This window comes from Amblyomma maculatum, chromosome 3 (assembly GCF_055883805.1).
Source record: "Amblyomma maculatum isolate TAMU_Amacu chromosome 3, ASM5588380v1, whole genome shotgun sequence".
Taxonomy (NCBI): domain Eukaryota; kingdom Metazoa; phylum Arthropoda; class Arachnida; order Ixodida; family Ixodidae; genus Amblyomma; species Amblyomma maculatum.
In genome coordinates, this window is record NC_139346.1 from 79,843,906 (window position 1) to 79,862,494 (window position 18,589).

General features: G+C 45.1%; 1 protein-coding gene across 1 annotated transcript; it reads right to left on the reverse strand.

The window, feature by feature from the left end:
• Positions 1 to 626: 626 nt before the first annotated feature.
• On the reverse strand, positions 627 to 1,115 carry LOC146195053 (uncharacterized). The gene is made up of 2 exons (XM_084596706.1): positions 1,045 to 1,115; positions 627 to 1,002 (listed from the first exon to the last, which is right to left on the reverse strand). Exons 1-2 carry the CDS (start codon positions 1,113 to 1,115, stop codon positions 627 to 629), a joined length of 447 nt encoding a protein of 148 aa, XP_084452832.1.
• Positions 1,116 to 18,589: the final 17,474 nt, after the last annotated feature.

Consider the following 18,589-nt stretch of genomic DNA (forward strand, 5'->3'; position numbering starts at 1 on the left):
TGACTTCCCCCGTGGAACAGAACTCGTACCTGATCTCTCCACCACATAATGCAGTTGCGGTCTGCAGCAAAACGGTTTTTTTGAAAGCAGAGCCGTTTCCCGTTGTAGTAGTTTCGAGGCTTACTTGCGCGTTCGTTACGGTGCGGTTCGGTTCAGGTGGCCTGTTACCGGTGTACGAAGGGTCGCACATCGTGCTGGCATGCTTCTTGCGACATTTGTTGCACTGCAGGCTTACGCGGCATGCTCGTGACTGATGTCCAGATTTAGCGCACTTGAAACATGGGCCGGACGACCGCAGAAGTTGTTTCTCCTTCCAAAGTTTTTGCGGCGTCACAGCTCTGCGTTTTGTGCTGGTTGGAACCGCAGAAAAAGCAGGTCAATGGGGTAGCGTTTTGATGTAGCATCGCAGCCGATCGGACATGCCTGTCATGCGTTTTCCCATGCAGCTTCAAATTGTCTTTAAGGCCTTCTCTAGGTTGCTGCTTGAGGTACATGCTTTGTAATGCATTTAAATTCTCCCGACTTTCGACTTCTACTCTCAGACAGGAGAGTAGCTTTAAAAGGGAAGAAACCGTACCTTGGCCGCTTTCGTTAGTTGCGTGTGACGACGCCTCGGAGAGGGAGCTCTATTCGCAGGCGAGGCTGTCTGTGTCCGCAACGCACGTTCGGCTGAAGTCCAACAGGATGTCACGTGGTATCGCTCTTTGCACGATCGGAATCAGCATCGAGCTGTAGGACTCCAGCTTTTGTCCGACCGTCTCGAGGCCTTTGATGTGTGCCGCCAAGGTGTCGTAGAGACGGCGAAGACCACGGATATCGTGTGATGAGCGCAGGGGCTTCAAGTCGATCAGCCTCTTGAGATGTTCCTGAACCAGAAGCTCCTCGTTACCAAACCGTTTCTTGAGCAGCTGGATGGCATCGTTGTAACACCTTGCGGTCAGTGTAAGACCAGCGAGTGCCGCTGCCGCGTCGCCCGTGACTGATGCTCGCAGGTAGTGAAATCTGTCGATGTCAGACAAATCTTCGTTTTTATCCACTACCTACTCGAACACTTCCCAAAAGGGTTGCCAGTCAGAGCGCCGTCCTGTGAATTTCATTAGGTCGATCTTCGACATCTTCACTCTTTTTTTCACAGATGTGGCCGTTTAGGAGGCTGGTGTGGTCGTTTGAGTGGCTGGCGTGGCCGTTTGACTGATGATGCCACTACCCGCCGATTCCACGGCAGCCTGCGTTGATAACGGACCACTATCAACTTGAAGCTTTAGTCCAGCGAGGCAGGGTATGATCCGGTCTTGATATTCAAATACTTGCTCGTAGTCGTTTTCTGCGTCATCTTCCGGTACCAATGGTACAATTTCCGTATTGGCAGTATCAAGTTGTTGCTCCAGCTTGCTGAGTCTAGCATGCAGCAGTGTAGCTTCAGTAGTTGTTAGTGGCATTTGCCGCTCGTTGAATTCGTTGATGACCCTTGTAACTTGCACGCGCAAAACCTTCCATTTCTTTAAAAGGCGTTCCATTTTCTTCGCAATTAGTTAGCCAATAATTAACATAACCGGATCGATGACATCGGTAGTTGTGACCAATCGTTGCCGAGACGTCCCTGGCGCGGATGCGTTGACGTGAGCGTTGAAAGAAAGCGTCCAGCTCACAAATCCACGGCAGATCGAATCCCGGGTTACGGCACCAAACTTTTTGTCTGTCGTAATAATCGTTGTTGTCGTCGTGTGTGCGTTGGGATAATTTGGTCGCAGAATAAAACTCCGGTGAAACTTAACAAACTGAGTTAATGGCTACATGGATGCTACATGGAAGAAACTTTACACAAATTCAAACTGACGACCGTTTCGTTCGGCGTCTTGCAAGCTACTGTGTCCGAGGACTGTCGGCCGTGTTTCCCTCTCCAGGCATTCACTTGTTTCTCTTTTTCTTTAGAGGGGCCCCCCGCTTGCGTGGACCCTTGGAGCCTGGCAGTCGCGGCGCTCGTTCGGCGGTGTCGATAATAGAGGAATCCTCCTCGCGTCTCCGCACACACACACACACACACACACACACACACACACACACACACACACACACACACACACACACACACACACACACACACACACACACACACACACACACACACACACACACACACACACACACACACACACACACACACACACACACACACACACACACACACACACACACACACACACACACACACACACACACACACACACGCACGCACACACACACACACACACGCCGTGCGTGGCATCGTCGTGTCTGGGAAAAAGGGGATCATGGTGGTTGAGCCGATGCCGAGTGTTTGGACCTTTAAGGCCCCTCGGCGGAGGCAACACACCACTTTGGCCCACGCTTCCCATAGACGGCACCTCCGGCCTGACCCGACCGTGGAAAATCGGCAGTCGCCTTTTCCTGTCCTCCCCTCCATCTTTTGCTTTCCTGTCCTCTTGCTTACAACTTTCCTGTCTCCTCCTATTTCTTGGATTTTTCATTTTCCAGGCGGCAAGGGTTAACCTTGTGTGGCTAACCACCCTGTGTTACGCCATATTTGGTTATAGTCAGGGTGTAAGGCTGGCGTGGGCTGGACTTTCTCGGAAGCTCCTGTCTCGTCCCCTTGTTGGGCTCGGTGGTGGGCGGCCGCCACCCTGGCCGAGCATCAACATTATTTTATGGCTTCTTTACTCTCACATGATCGATTCCGAAAAAAGGGGTCGCACCGACGAAACCTCTAAGTTCTTCCTGAAAAACCCTAAGAGGTTCCCACGATTTCATATAGTACACAGTGACAACGCTGAGAAAACGGCTAGACAAATCTCACCTTTCATAGTGACCAAGGCACTGACAGAAATAATAGGTCAGGGTTACAACGTAAAGAAACTTCCGAACGGAGACCTTCTGTTGGAAATCTTCTATAATCATCAACATGAAAAACTGTCCACATTAAAGTCTTTTGGAGAAATCCCAGTGACCATCAGTCCACACCGTTCTCTGAACACTGTCCGCGGAGTTATCTCTGACGATGACCTCAGATCCCTAACCGAAGAGGAACTTCTAGAAGGCCTCAAAGACCAAAACGTAACAGATGTCTACAGAATAAAAATGAGGCGTGATGACAAAGAGATTCCGACCAAGCACCTTGTCCTGACATTTGCACAAAGTATCCTCCCCGAATCAGTCGAAATAGGTTATGTGAAACTTCAACTCAGGAAATATATTCCAAACCCTCGCCACTGTTTCAAGTGCCAACGCTATGGTCACAGCTCCCAGACCTGCCGCGGCCAGCCGAGATGTGCAAAATGTGCTTCCCATTAACACGATTCCCAAAAATGTTTGGTTCAGACACATTTATGTGCTAACTGTGAGGGTAGTCATCCTGCCTATTCACGCACATGCCCAATATGGAAACAGGAAAAGGAAATCATTACCATCAAGGTCAAAGAAAACATAACTTTCCGGGAAGCGCGAAATCGTGTTCTGTCAAAAAAACCGGCCTATTCTGTTGTGGCACAACAGGGCACTGAGCCACAACAGACTCTGGCACCTGCCCAGGTTTCACACAGTGAACCGGGAGCAGGGCCATCCGTGCCCTTGGTGGCTGCGGCCAGCGCTGCGCCACCACCAGAAAAACAGGCTGCGCAGACCCCCAGGTGAGCCGGCCTCAACGCCTCTCACCATGCGGTGAGGGGAATTACAAACGCACCTGTGCGGTCCGCACGGGCGTCCAGCGTGTCAGAAGACGCGATGGACACAAGCCAAGGCAGTCCTGTGCCGTCGACGTCAGACGGGTGGCGCAGCTCCTTGGATCGACAAAAACGAGAAAAGCCCCGAAACCGAGGGCCTGAAAACAAAACTTAGATTTCTCTACTCCTTTAATACAAAATGGCTTTTTTACAATGGAACTGCAGAGGACCTTTAACTAATATGAATGACATAAAACACTTATTGGCCACTCACTCACCACTAGCCTTGTGTTTGCAAGAGACAAATTTAGGTCCCAAACATAAGAACATACTAAAAACTATACAGTCTTCCGTCGCGACCGAGAGCAAGCTCTCAGGCTCTCAGGTGGTGTTGCCATAGTAGTAAAAAATGGAGTAGGAATTCAAGAACACAAACTAAAAACTAAGTTTGAAGCAATAGCGGTAACCTTACAGGCTTTTAAAGCTATAACTGTGTGCTGCATATACTTAGAGCCGCACCTTAAATTTAGTAGTTATGAATTAGAAGATCTTTTGAAGCAGGTTCCAGAGCCAATTTTAATAGTAGGAGATTTTAATGCACATTCCATCCTTTGGGGCAGTAGAAAAACAGATACAAGAGACGAAATCATCGAGGATTGTATACTATTCAATAATAGCTGTCTCCTTAACACCGGGAAACCAACCCACTGTTCATCTAGTTCAGGCAAAATGAGCTGTATTGATTTATCCCTCAGCTCACCATCAATTTTTACAGATTTTAAATGGGACGTTTTAGATAATTCATACGGAAGTGATCACTTACCTATACTAATCAGCTTAACATTTTCACCACAAATCATCCCATCCAAGCCGCGACGCTGGAAGCTGCATTTAGCCGATTGGGCACTGTTCCGAGAGAAGGCCAGCCTAGAAAAAATTACTCCAGATAAATATAATATAGATGAACTAAACGATGCTTACACAAATTGTATCCTTACTGCAGCACATATAGCAATTCCTCAGTCCTCAGGAGTGGTGAAACAAAATCACAAAACCTGGTATTCAAAAGAATGTAAACAAGCAAAAAAAGAACAAAACAAAGCATGGGGAATTTTTCGCAGATACCCAACACAGGACAATTTCGTCAAGTTTAAAAAAGCAAGAGCAAAAGCCCGCTACATCCGCCGCCGCGCCGAAAAAACCTCCTGGCAGAACTATGTAACTTCTATAAACAGCTCAACCACATCAAAACAAATGTGGGAACAGATTAGAAAGCTAAATGGCAGCTACTCTCCATTTACCATTCCCCTTCTAACAGCCCCCGGAGTACAGACAACTATAGAAGAACAGGCCGACATTTTAGGTGAATACTTTTCTGAAGTTTCCAGTTCATCACACTACACTCAAACATTCCTAAAACACAAAAACACAGCAGAAAAACAAAAACTCCCTACAAGTAGTGGTACAAAAGAACCCTATAATAGCTTAATTACACTACAAGAAATAAAAAATGTCCTAGCTGCCGGTAAACAAACTGCACCTGGTCCTGACCAAATTCACTACAAAATGCTCGCCCACTTATCCGAACCTGCCATAGAGGCACTATTAAATTTTTTTAACAAAATACGGGTCCTAGGAAAATTGCCAGAGGCGTGGAAAAAAGCTGTTGTCGTACCATTTTTAAAACCCGGAAAGGAGCCGACATCTCCTGGTAGTTATAGGCCCATTGCTCTCACCAGCTGTTTAGCAAAATCATTTGAAAGTGTTTTAAACATCAGACTAACTTTTGTTTTAGAATCCCATTAACTTTTAAACATTCATCAGTGCGGTTTTAAAAAGGATGCTCAACAACTGACCATCTCGTGCGCCTTGAAAACACTATCAGAGAGGCTTTTATACACCGACAGCATTGCCTTGCCGTTTTCTTTGACCTTCAGAAAGCATACGACACAACTTGGAGGTATGGGATATTGCGCGACCTAGCAGATTTAGGCATATGTGGCAGAATGCTAAAGGTTTTAAGTGACTTTTTGTCACATCGGTCGTTTCAAGTACGTCTTGGGACCACTTTATCAAGAACCTTTCTGCAGGAGAATGCTGTGCCCCAAGGGTGCATTTTAAGCACCACACTTTTCGTTGTACAAATGAATTCGATTAGTAAAGTAATACCAAATTCCATAATGTGTTCACTCTATGTGGACGATCTACAAATAGCCTACACATCATGCAACATGTCCACATGTGATAGACAGATCCAATTAAGAATAAATAAGCTAACAAAATGGGCCAGTGAAAATGGGTTTAAATTTTCTCCGCAGAAGACAGTGGCAGTTATGTTCTCGCTCAAACGAGGCATACAGCCCAATCCTACCTTACACCTAAATGAAATCAAATTGCCCATATACAATAACCATAAATTCTTGGGCATTACTTTTGACAAAAAACTCACTTTTCTCCCTCACATACAAGCACTAAAGAAGAAAGCCTCCAAATCCCTAAACATCCTAAAAGTCCTTGCACGCAAACATTGGGGATCTGATAGGGCATGCCTTTTGCATATATATCGCTCTGTTGTGCGCTCCTCCTTGGACTATGGAAGGATAGTTTATGGATCAGCTAGGCAATCATATTTAAAGAAATTAGAACCAGTGCATAACTTAGGCCTGCGCCTTGCTTGTGGTGCAACAGAACGTCTCCTGTGCATACATAGCCTCTATGTTGAAAATAACGCGCCTTCACTGAAAGATAGACGAGCTTTACTTACATGCGCATATGTCCTCAAAATAAGGACACGGAAAAAACACATCTGTTACCCGATTGTCACAACTTGCCCCTCTTGAACAATATTCTCAAATAAGCCTCAGACAACAAGACCATTGATAATGCGATTTGAAGACATTTGCCATGAGCTCCATATTCTGGACACCTTGCCTGATGTCGCTCAAGAAAATAGGCCTCTGGCCCCATGGTACAACTTTCCAACAGTCTGTGACCTCACTCCTACACAGTTAAAAAAGAGCGAAACTCCTACAGAATATATATTACAAGAATATCAGGCACTAAAGGAGAAATACAGAAAATGCACAGAGTTTTACACGGATGGATCAAAAACTGCCTCCTATGTTGGCAGCGCTGTAGTGGATCCGAACTCCGAAAAAATTATTCGACTTCCTCAATGTGCATCAGTATTTGCAGCCGAGTGTTATGCTGTCCGGGTAGCTGTAGCAAAAATTGTGTACGAGGGCACTGAGAACAGTGTTATCTATACAGATTCACTGAGAGAGAGAGAACTGGGAACAAATAATTAGGCTTCCTCAGTGCGCATCAATCTTTACAGCTGAATCTTATGCTATCCTGACAGCTGTAGAAAAAATAGTGAATGAAGACATTGGGAACAGTGTCATCTACACCGATTCGTTGAGTGTACTGATGGCTTTAAATCACAGAAATGCTGCCATGCCTCTAATCGGTGACATAATACATAATGTAAAAATGATCACGACACAAGGACATAACATAGTGTTCTGTTGGGTCCCTAGTCACGTAGGCATTGACGGCAATGAAAGAGCAGACAAATGTGCTGCACTTGCCCACAACAAATTGATTCAGAAAGTAAACATACCACATAGTGATTGCTTGAAATTAATGAAACATAAACAGATGAATAAATGGCAGTCCAGATGGAACAACCAAGAAAATAATAAGTTGCGTCTCATAAAGCCTGTACTAGGAGAATGGAAATCGAGCACACATCAACAACGTTTTATGGAAGTGATAGTATGCCGTCTTCGTATTGGACATACACATCTAACACATAACTTTCTGCTAATGAAACATAACAAACCGACCTGTGAAGAATGCGACGAGATACTCACTGTAAACCACATTCTAATTACATGCTCAAAACTTGAGGCACTACGGAGAAAACATTTTACTATATTTTACAACCATACCATCCCATTCCATCCCACCTTGCTTTTAGGAGAAAGAGCACTTGTAAACCTAGCATCTGTTCTCAGTTTCCTAGAAGAAGGAAGCTTTTTAAATAAACTATAGATTTAACATATCCATTTCCTTTTTTTTAACCAAAACATACATTAACCTTGCTCTTGGCGCATGATAGCCTTAGTTGCTTATGCGCCATAAAACCCAACACAACACAACACAGATTCACTGAGTGTGCTCACAGCTCTAAACTCCAGAAATGCAGTCATGCCATTACTCGGTAACATAATACACGATGTAATAAAGATATTAGCCCAAGGACATAACATAATATTCTGCTGGGTTCCAAGCCACATGGGCATTGAAGGAAATGAGAGAGCGGACGTGTGTGCTGCTCAAGCAGGCAGGAAAGAAATAGAGAAAGTGAACATACCTTATAAGGATTGCATAACGTTAATTAAACGAAAACAAAAGGACATATGGCAGTCTATATGGAATAACCAAGAAAGTAATAAATTGCACCTCGTCAAGCCTATAATAGAAGAATGGGAAACAAGCACTCATCAGGAACGCTTCATGGAGGTTACAGTATGCCGTCTGCGTATCGGGCACACACATCTCACACATAATGTTTTACTAATGAAACAAGATAAGCCTATGTGTGGAGAATGCGGAGAAGTACTCACAGTCAACCATATCCTGATTACATGCCCAAAACTAGAGACACTACGGAGAAAGAATTTTACTATTTTTTATGATCGTGCCATCCCTTTTGATCCCAAATTACTTTTAGGAGAAAGAGCAATAATAAACTTAACATGTGTTCTTAGTTTTTTAAAAAAAGCAGACGTACTGAATAAACTGTAAACTTTAACGAACCCTCTTCCCCTTTTCAAATAAGAACAGATTTTAACCTTGCTCTTGGCGCATGACAGCCTCAGTTGCTTATGCGCCATAAAACCCCGATACAATACAATACAATACAAACACACACACCCGCGAGTGGCCGCTCGGCTGGCGATCAGCGGAACAAAACAGCCGTATCCTGACACGTCCCTCTGATCTGGTTTTTGGTCCGTTTTTGTCCCCGAAAGTGGCATCGACTGCACTTGGGAGCTCGCCTGGAGGGCTGTTGTAGCATGATATCTGTTCTGCTCGAGGAGATGACATTGACTTCGAACCCTTTCTGCGTTTGATCCCGAGTTCATTCTGGCGTGCTAATGTTTTTGCCGCCTTGCACATGCCCACGGCCTTGAAACTGTTGACTTCTTTTCCCACAGCACTGTCCTGTCTCCTCCTCATTTCTTTTTTTCCTTTTTTCTTGGCGGCGAGGGTTAACCTTGTGTGGAGTAGCTACCCTGAGTTGCCCATATTTGGTTATAGTAGCGGTGTACTGCTGGCGTGGACAGGACTTCTTGCAAGTTCCTGTCCCGTCCCCTCGTTGGGCTCCATGGTGGGTGGCAGGCACAACTACCGAAAACACAAACCCTTTCATGGATTCTTTCTCCCAAACAAATGATCGCCCTCCAACCAAAAGAGGGCGGACCGATGCTACAAGCCATTTCTTTGTGAAAACAAAAGAGACTTTCCCAAAGTTCCATGTCATACATAGCGAGGAGCTAGAAAAACCCGCTCGAAAGATCTCCCCTTTCATAGTGTCAAAGTGTCTCACTAAAGACCTCGGCCCTGGATACAAAGTATCAAAACTTGCAAATGGTGACCTCTTGCTAGAAGTACAAACCAAGTGTCAGTCCTCCAACCTGAAAAACATTGTGTCGCTTGGGGACATCCCCGTCGTCATCACCCCCCACCGATCCTTGAACATTGTAAAAGGAGTAATATCTGAGATAGACTTCATTGCTCTCACTGAAGATGAAATGGCAGAAGGACTAGCAGACCAAAACGTCATCGCGGTTCACAGAATAAAAATCCGAAAGGATAACAAGGAGATCCCTACAAAACATCTGGTTCCCCCGCAGGGGGCATCTGTTAAAGCAGATGTTTGCGTGTACTGTGCGACACCACGGACCCCGAGCACCCACGCTTAGCCGTGCGTGGCATCGCCGTGTCTGGGGAAAAGGGGATCCTGGTGGTTGAGCCGATGCCGAGTGTTTGGACCTTTAAGGCCCCTCGGCGGAGGCAACACACCACTTTGGCCCATGCTTCCCATAGACGGCACCTCCGGGCTGACCCACCCGGGGGGAACCGGCAGTCGCCTTTTCCTATCCTCCCCTCCATCTTTCACTTTCCTATCTTCTATCCTACAGCTCTCCTGTCTTCTTCTCTCTTCTTGGATTCTTCCTTCTTCCGGGCGGCTAGGGTTAACCGTGTGTGGTGTAACTACCCTGGGTTACCCATATTAGGTTATAGTTACTGTGTACAGCTGGCGAGGGTAGGACTTATTTATTTAACTCCTGCCCCGTCCCCTTGTTGGGCTCGATGGTGGGTGGCTGGCACTGTGACCGAACAGCATACTTACTTTATGGCTTCTTCAAGACAAAATGATCGCCAAACAAAGAAAAGGCGGACCGAAGTAACCTCTCAATTCTTTAATGAAAAACTAGAAATATTCCCCAAGTTCCACGTTATCCACAGTGAAAAACCAGAAAAGCCAGCCCGCATGGTGTCTCCCTTCATCGTGTCCAAGTCTCTCACACAAGCCCTGGGTCCAGGATACAAAGTATCCAAGCTGGGCAGTGGGGACCTCCTGCTTGAAGTCAAAGACAAAACTCAACATGACAACATTCCAAAGCTTGAGTCGTTTGGGGACATCCCAATTGTAGTGTCTATGCACACATCATTGAATACTGTCCGTGGCGTGATATCTGAGAGCGATTTCTTGAACCTCACAGAAGAAGAAATGCTTGAGGGGCTTAAAGAACAGCATGTAACCAATGTGCACAGAATAAAAATAAGAAAAGATGACAAAGAAATACCCACTAAGCACCTTGTCCTAACTTTTGCCACCTCCACACTCCCCGAATCTATTGAAGTAGGATATATCAAAGTGACTGTGCGACATTATATCCCCAACCCCAGACGCTGTTTCAATTGTCAACGCTTCGGTCATGGCTCACAGAGCTGCCGTGGCCGTCCAAAATGTGCAAGATGTGCTGGAAATGACCACACCTCTGAAAACTGTGCAGCTGTGCCACGTTGCGCCAACTGCGATGGGGAGCACCCTGCCTACTCCAGATCATGCCAAACTTGGAAAAATGAAAAGGAAATCATATCCATAAAAACAATAGAAAACATCAGCTTCAAAGAAGCGCGCGAAAAACTGAAAAAGAAAAACCCATTCGTTTTTACAGCAAAGGCAGACTACTCCAAGGTGGCGCGTGGGGGCGACACGCCACGCTTGAATCTGGCTCCTGTCCAGGCAATGCCTCAGACAGGACCACCCCCGCCCCAGGCAGGGACAGCGAAAGCTTCCTTGCCATCTGCAAAACAGGGCCTACCGGTCTCACAACCGCCAGCCCAAAAGGCTTCCCTTCAGAAGAAGCCTGAAACACAAGCACCCGCAGCTGACCAGCGGACGTCCAGCGCCTCCGAGGAAGCGATGGACACTAGTCTTAGTTCGCCGCCGCTTCTGCGCCGGCACAACTCGCTTGAAAAGAAAAAAAGGGACAAACCCCGAATAACGGGCCCTGAGAGACCCGAAACCTAAATTTTTAACTCTCAACAAAATCCACCCAATATGGCGTTCCTCATTCACTGGAACTGTCGAGGTCTAATTAACAACTATAGTGATGTAAAAGATCTCTTAAACACGTTCTCTCCATTCGTCATCTGTTTACAAGAAACAAACCTAGGACCTGAATATAAAAACATTCTAAAAAATTATAAAGTCTTTCGGTGTGACCGGGAGCAGTCTGGTAGATTATCAGGAGGTGTCGCTATTGTTATCCAGAGTGGTGTTGCAACCAGACAAATCAAGCTCAAAACTAAATACGAAGCCGTAGCTGTCACCACTTTGCTTTTTAAAACGATAACGATATGCTGCTAATATCTTCAACCTCATTCACCAGTAAATCTCCATGACTTAGAGGAGCTTTTAGACCAGCTGCCAGAGCCTTATCTGGTAGTTGGTGATTTTAATGCCCATTCATCTTTTTGGGGCAGTGAATTAACAGATACTAGAGGCCGCATATTAGAAGATTTTATATTATGTAACAACATATCCCCGCAGGGGGCACCTGTTAAAGCAGGTGTTTGTGTGTTTTGTGCGACACCACGGACCCCGAGCACCCACGCTTAGCCGTGCGTGGCATCGTCGTGTCTGGGGAAAAGGGGATCCTGGTGGTTGAGCCGATGCCGAGTGTTTGGACCTTTAAGGCCCCTCGGCGGAGGCAACACACCACTTTGGCCCACGCTTCCCATAGACGGCACCTCCGGGCTGACCCACCCGGGGGAAATCGGCAGTCGCCTTTTCCTGTCCTCCTCTCCATCTTTCACTTTCCTGTCATCTATCCTACAACTCTCCTGTCCTCTACTCTCTTCTTGGTTTTTTCCTTACTTCCCGGCGGCGAGGGTTAACCTTGTGTGGCTGACTACCCTGGGTTGAGCCATATTAGGTTATAGTTAAGGTATACAGCTGGCGTGGGCAGGGCTTTTTTTTTAGGCACCTGTCCCGTCCCCTTGTTGGACTCCATGGTGGGTGGCTGGTACCATAACCGAACAATAAAATAAATTTTATGGCTTCTTCCCTTTCCGCAACTGATCGCCCTCCCGCCAAGAGAGGGCGCACCGATGTGACGAACAAGTTTTTCACTAAAAATGTAAACAGCTTCCCCCGCTTTCATGTCATTCACTCCGAACAAGCAGAAAAAACTGCCCGTCAAGTCTCACCGTTCCTTGTGACAAAGACTCTCACAGACACAATAGGTCCAGGCTACAAAGTCAAAAAGCTACCAAATGGTGACCTCCTCTTAGAAGTGCTGTACAACCACCAGTGCGAAAAGCTAGCAGCTGTTACATCATTCGGTGATGTCCCTGTCACAATCTCACCACACCGCTCACTCAATACAGTTCGTGGGGTCATTTCAGATAATGACCTCAAGTTTCTGACCGAAGAAGAATTGCTCGAAGGAATCAAGGACCAAAATGTCATCAACGTTTACCGAATCAAGATCAGGCGAGACAACAAAGAGATCCAAACTAAGCACATCGTCTTGACATTTGCGCTGAGCACCCTTCCAGACTCCGTTGAAGTAGGATACACAAAGCTGCAACTCAGACTGTACATACCTAACCCACGTCGCTGTTATAACTGCCAGAGATATGGCCACAGCTCCCAGAGCTGCCGAGGCCGACTCACCTGCGCAAAATGTGCTTCAAATGAACATGCCACTGACAACTGCCAAACTGAACCAAACCTTTGCGTAAACTGTGAGGGCAACCACCCAGCATACTCAAGATCCTGCCCAACATGGAAGAAAGAAAAAGAAATTGTAACCTTAAAAGTCACTGAGAACATTACATTCGGAGAGGCGAGAAAGCGGCTTTCATTGGTCCAAAGCCCAACTTACTCCGTTGTGACGCAACAGGGCGCAGCGTCACAGCGTGCTTCGGCACCCGCCCAGGTCACGGGTAGTGACCCTGGTGTGGAGCCATCCGCGCCCACGGTGGCTGCAGCTGGCGCTGCTCCACCACCCCCAAAGCAGGCTTCGCGACCTTCCAGGTCTGCGGGGCCCAAGGCCTCTTCTCACACGGGGAGGCCTACTTCAAGCGTTCCGGTGTGTTGTCCGCGGTCATCCAGCGTGTCTGAAGACGCGATGGACACGACAACACAGGGTAGTCCTGTGCCGTCAAGACGGCGGGACTCCTTAGAGCGTGCAAAAAAGGACAAGCCCCGAATCACGGGGCCAAAAACAACGTAGTCTCTATTTTACTCATATAGCTTAAGATGGCTTTTGTAATAAACTGGAATTGCAGGGGACTGCTTAATAACTTAAGCGACATAAAAGACATTTTAGCAACATATTCACCTGTGGCCTTATGTCTGCAGGAAACAAACCTGAGTCCTCTACATGTGAATATTCTTAAAAAATACAAAGTCTTCCGCCGTGATCGAGAGCAGGCATGCAGGCTCTCGGGCGGTGTTGCCATCATAGTTAAAAACAATATTGCATCTCGTGAACATAGGCTCAAAACTCGGCTAGAAGCAGTAGCTGCCACACTTATCACGTATAAAACAATCACAATTTGCAGTATTTATATAGAGCCACACTTAAAAATAACACTCCATGATATCGAAGACCTTTTCAGCCAACTGCCAGATCCATGCGTAGTAGTTGGCGATTTTAACGCCCACTCTTCTTTCTGGGGCAGTGAAAAAACTGACACGAGGGGCCAAATTTTAGAAGACTTTATTCTGTGCAATAATATCTGCTTACTTAACACCGGAAAACCCACTTACTGCTCCCCGAGCTCCGGTAAACTGAGTTTTATTGATTTATCTTTCTGCTCATCATCGGTTCTTAGCGATTTTAAATGGGATGTCTTAGATAATCCGCATGGAAGTGATCACCTACCTACAACAATCAGTCTAACATCATCACCATCTATAATTCAAACCAAACCAAGATGTTGGAAGCTGCATTTAGCAGACTGGAAGCTTTTTAAAGAGAAAGCCGACTTGAGAAAACTATTTGCCGAAGATTTTAATGTCGACGAGTTAAATGAAAGATTTACCTCTTGTATTTTAGCCGCCGCACGCCAAGCCATCCCTCAATCATCTGGAGTTGTGAGACAGAACTGTAAAGTGTGGTGGACAAAAGACTGCAGGGAGGCAAAGAAAAAACAAAATAAGGCGTGGAGTATATTTCGCAGGTACCCCACACAAGAAAATCTCCTAATTTTCAAAAAGGCTAGAGCTAAAGCCCGCTATGTGCGTCGTACTGCTGAAAAAGCTTCATGGCAGCATTACATCTCTTCTATAAACAGTCATATAACATCCAAGGATATGTGGGCACAAGTAAATAAATTAAATGGCAAGTACTCCCCGTTTACAGTTCCTCTCCTTACAGACCCAAATACCCAGACAAGCATTCAAGAGCAAGCGGACATTTTAGGTGAACATTTTTTCATGGTATCTAGCTCATCACATTATTCAGAATCATTTTTAAAGTATAAAAGCCAAGCAGAAAGACAGAAATTACCTACTACTGGCAGCGTTCACGAATCATACAACAGTCCCCTTACACTACAAGAAATAAACACAGTTCTCTCTTCCGGCAAACGTACAGCACCAGGCCCAGATGAAATACACTATCAAATGCTAGCCCATCTTTCTGAATCCTCAGTTGAAGCACTCTTAAAATTTTTTAACAAGGTATGGATGTCAGGAGAAATACCGCAGACCTGGAAGAAAGCCATTATTGTTCCGTTACTGAAACATGGAAAGCCACCAACATCCCCAAGCAGTTATAGGCCCATAGCACTAACGAGTTGTATAGCTAAATCGTTTGAAAGTGTTCTAAATATCAGGCTCATGTTTACACTTGAATCTCGCAAACTTCTCGACACACGCCAATGTGGATTTAGAAAAGGATGTTCGACAACTGATCATCTTGTGCGCTTGGAAAATACGGTACGAGAAGCATTTATACGCAGACAACACTGCCTTGCCGTATTTTTTGATTTAGAAAAAGCTTATGACACGACGTGGAGGTATAGAATCCTACGTGACCTGGGAGACCTTGGCATCCGCGGCAGAATGTTAAAATGCTTGAAAGAGTTTTTGTCCGACCGTTCTTTCCAAGTTCGTCTCGGTGCTACTCTGTCAAAACGTTTCACTCAGGAGAATGGTGTCCCTCAGGGGTGCATCTTGAGTACCACGCTGTTTATAGTAAAAATGAACTCCATAGTAAAAATAATCCCAACGACCATCATGCATTCAGTCTATGTCGATGACCTACAAATAGCATGTACATCCTCTAATGTATCAACGTGTGAGAGACAAATTCAATTAACAGTGAATAAACTAGCGACATGGGCAGATAGAAATGGTTTCAGGTTCTCTGCACAGAAATCAATAGCCGTTTTATTCTCACTTAGACGAGGTTTGCAAGTGGACCCTACAGTTTACCTCAATGACATTGCTCTCCCAGTAAAACACGAACATAATTTTCTAGGCATTACTTTCGACAGAAAGCTTACTTTCCTCCCCCACATAAACACCCTTAAAAAGAAAGCCTCCCAATCTTTAAATATACTCAAAGTGCTGTCACGTAAACGCTGGGGAGCCGACAGGACATGCCTTCTGCAGATTTATCGTTCAGTTGTACGTTCGAGCTTGGACTACGGTTGCATAGTCTACGGTTCCGCAAGACCCTCATACCTAAAACGACTAGACCCAGTCCACAACCTAGGTCTGCGTCTTTCGACCGGGGCATACAGGACGTCGCCTGTGCGAAGTCTGTATGTAGAAACCAACGAACCATCTCTTGAGGACAGAAGAACCATGCTAACTTGTTCATACATTCTTAAGATCCGTTCGCTACCAACACACCTCTGCTACCCCATAGTAACAAAGTGCCCGTCCAGAACCCTGTTCAACAACAAACCGCAAGCAGTCAGACCCCTCCTCCTCCGCTTCGAACAGATGTGCGAAGAAATAAAAATACTCGATACACTCCCCGACATTGCACAATGCCCTGATCCATTACCCCCTTGGTATAAATTTCCCTGTGTATGCGACCTTACTTTAACACAGTTTGACAAACAACAAACTCCACACGAACACATATTACAAGAATTCCTGACATTAGAGGAAAAATACAAAGACCACAATACATTTTATACCGACGGTTCTAAAACTACCTCATATGTTGGTAGTGGTGTCGTAGAAAACAATCGCCAGAAAACAGTTAGGTTGCCCAATTGTGCATCAGTGTTCACTGCAGAAAGTTATGCCATATCCATAGCTGTGGAAAAAATAATAAAATGCAATATTGAAAAGAGTATAATCTACACTGACTCCCTCAGCTTAATCACAGCATTACACTCTAAAAATGCAACAGAACCTGTAGTGGGAAAAATAATACATTGTATAACATCAGCCGAAACACGAGGTTACAAAATTAAATTCTGCTGGGTACCTAGCCATGTCGGAATCGTAGGTAACGAGACAGCTGACGAATGTGCAGCAGCTGCCCGAAAAGCAAAAATAGAAAAAGTAAATGTACCACGCAAAGATGTTTTGAAATTCATACAAAAAAAGCTCAGGGAAAAATGGCAAGCCTCATGGAAAAATGAAATAAACAACAAACTACACGTCGTGAAACCAGTTGTCGAAGAATGGAAGTCATGCAGTCACCAGAAACGCTTCATGGAGGTAATATTATGTCGCCTTCGAATAGGACACACGCATCTTACTCATAGTTACATTCTCAAAAAAGAAGATGAACCCATATGTGAAGACTGTGGACATGGACTGACGATAAACCACATTTTAATTTCATGTAAAAAACTCGAAAAGCTACGGAAAAAGCATTTCACTCTATTTTACACCAAACAGATACCATTCCATCCATCACTTCTCCTAGGAGAGAATGCAATTGTAGACATTTCATCTGTTTTTAGTTTCTTAGAAGAAACATCCTTCCTGAACAAACTATGATATCTTAACACTTCATTCCTTTTAAAAAAAACCATAATATACCTTGTGCTTGGCGCATGATAGCCTGAGTTGCTTATGCGCCATAAAACACAACACAACAACAACAGTAACAACATATGTTTGCTGAACACCGGAAAGCAAACATACTGCTCACCAAGCTCTGGAAAAATGAGCTGTTTAGATCTATCCCTCTGCTCGCCATCGATTTTTAATTATTTTAAATGGGACGTGATAGACAACCCGTATGGAAGTGATCATCTACCTGTTGTTATTGAGCTTTTATCTTCTCCATCAATCATCCCTTCTAAACCACGTCGCTGGAAGCTCCACCTAGCCGACTGGTCATTGTTCAAATCAGAAGCCAATTTAGAAAACATTTTTTCAGACAGCCTCAGTGTAGATGAATTAAATGAGCTTTTCACGACCCGTATCCTTGCTGCTGCTCACCTTGCTATCTCCCAGTCCTCGGGCAAAATACAACCAAATCATAAACTGTGGTACACACAGGAATGTAAGGAAGCAAAAAAGCAACAAAATAAAGCCTGGGGTGTCTTTCGCAGGTACCCAACGCACGAGAACCTAATGAACTTTAAGAAAGCAAGAGCAAAAGCAAGATATATTCGTCGCAGCGCAGAGAAAACATCTTGGAAAAACTATGTTTCATCTATAAACAGTTCCATCACATCCAAAAAGGTATGGGAACAAGTTCGCAAACTAGATGGTACCTACTCCCCCTACACAATCCCTCTCCTAACCCCTCCAGGTGTGCAAACTAGCTTGCAGGAGCAGGCAGATATACTCGGTGAGCATTTCTGCAGAGTGTCTAGCTCTAACCACTACACAGAATCATTCTTAAGATATAAAATCACAGCTGAAAAACAGAAACTCCCAACTAGCGGTGGCAGCAACGAACTGATTAACAGTTTAATCACAATACAAGAAATTCATAGAGTTCTATCTACTGGCAAAAAGACTGCCCCAGGCCCCGACGAGATACATTATGAAATGTTGTCCCACCTCTCTGAGCCATCTGTAGAAGCCCTTCTAAAGTTTTTCAACAAGATATGGGTAGTAGGACAGATACCGGAGGCGTGGAAAAAAGCTCTTGTTGTACCATTTTTGAAGCATGGCAAACCACCAACTTCGGCCAGCAGTTATAGGCCAATATCATTAACTAGCTGTCTGGCAAAATCATTTGAGAGTATTCTTAATATTAGATTAATGTTTATCCTAGAATCCCAAGAGCTTCTCGACATTCATCAGTGTGACTTTAAGAAGGCATGTTGTACAACTGACCATCTTGTCCGTCTGGAAAATACCGTCCGAG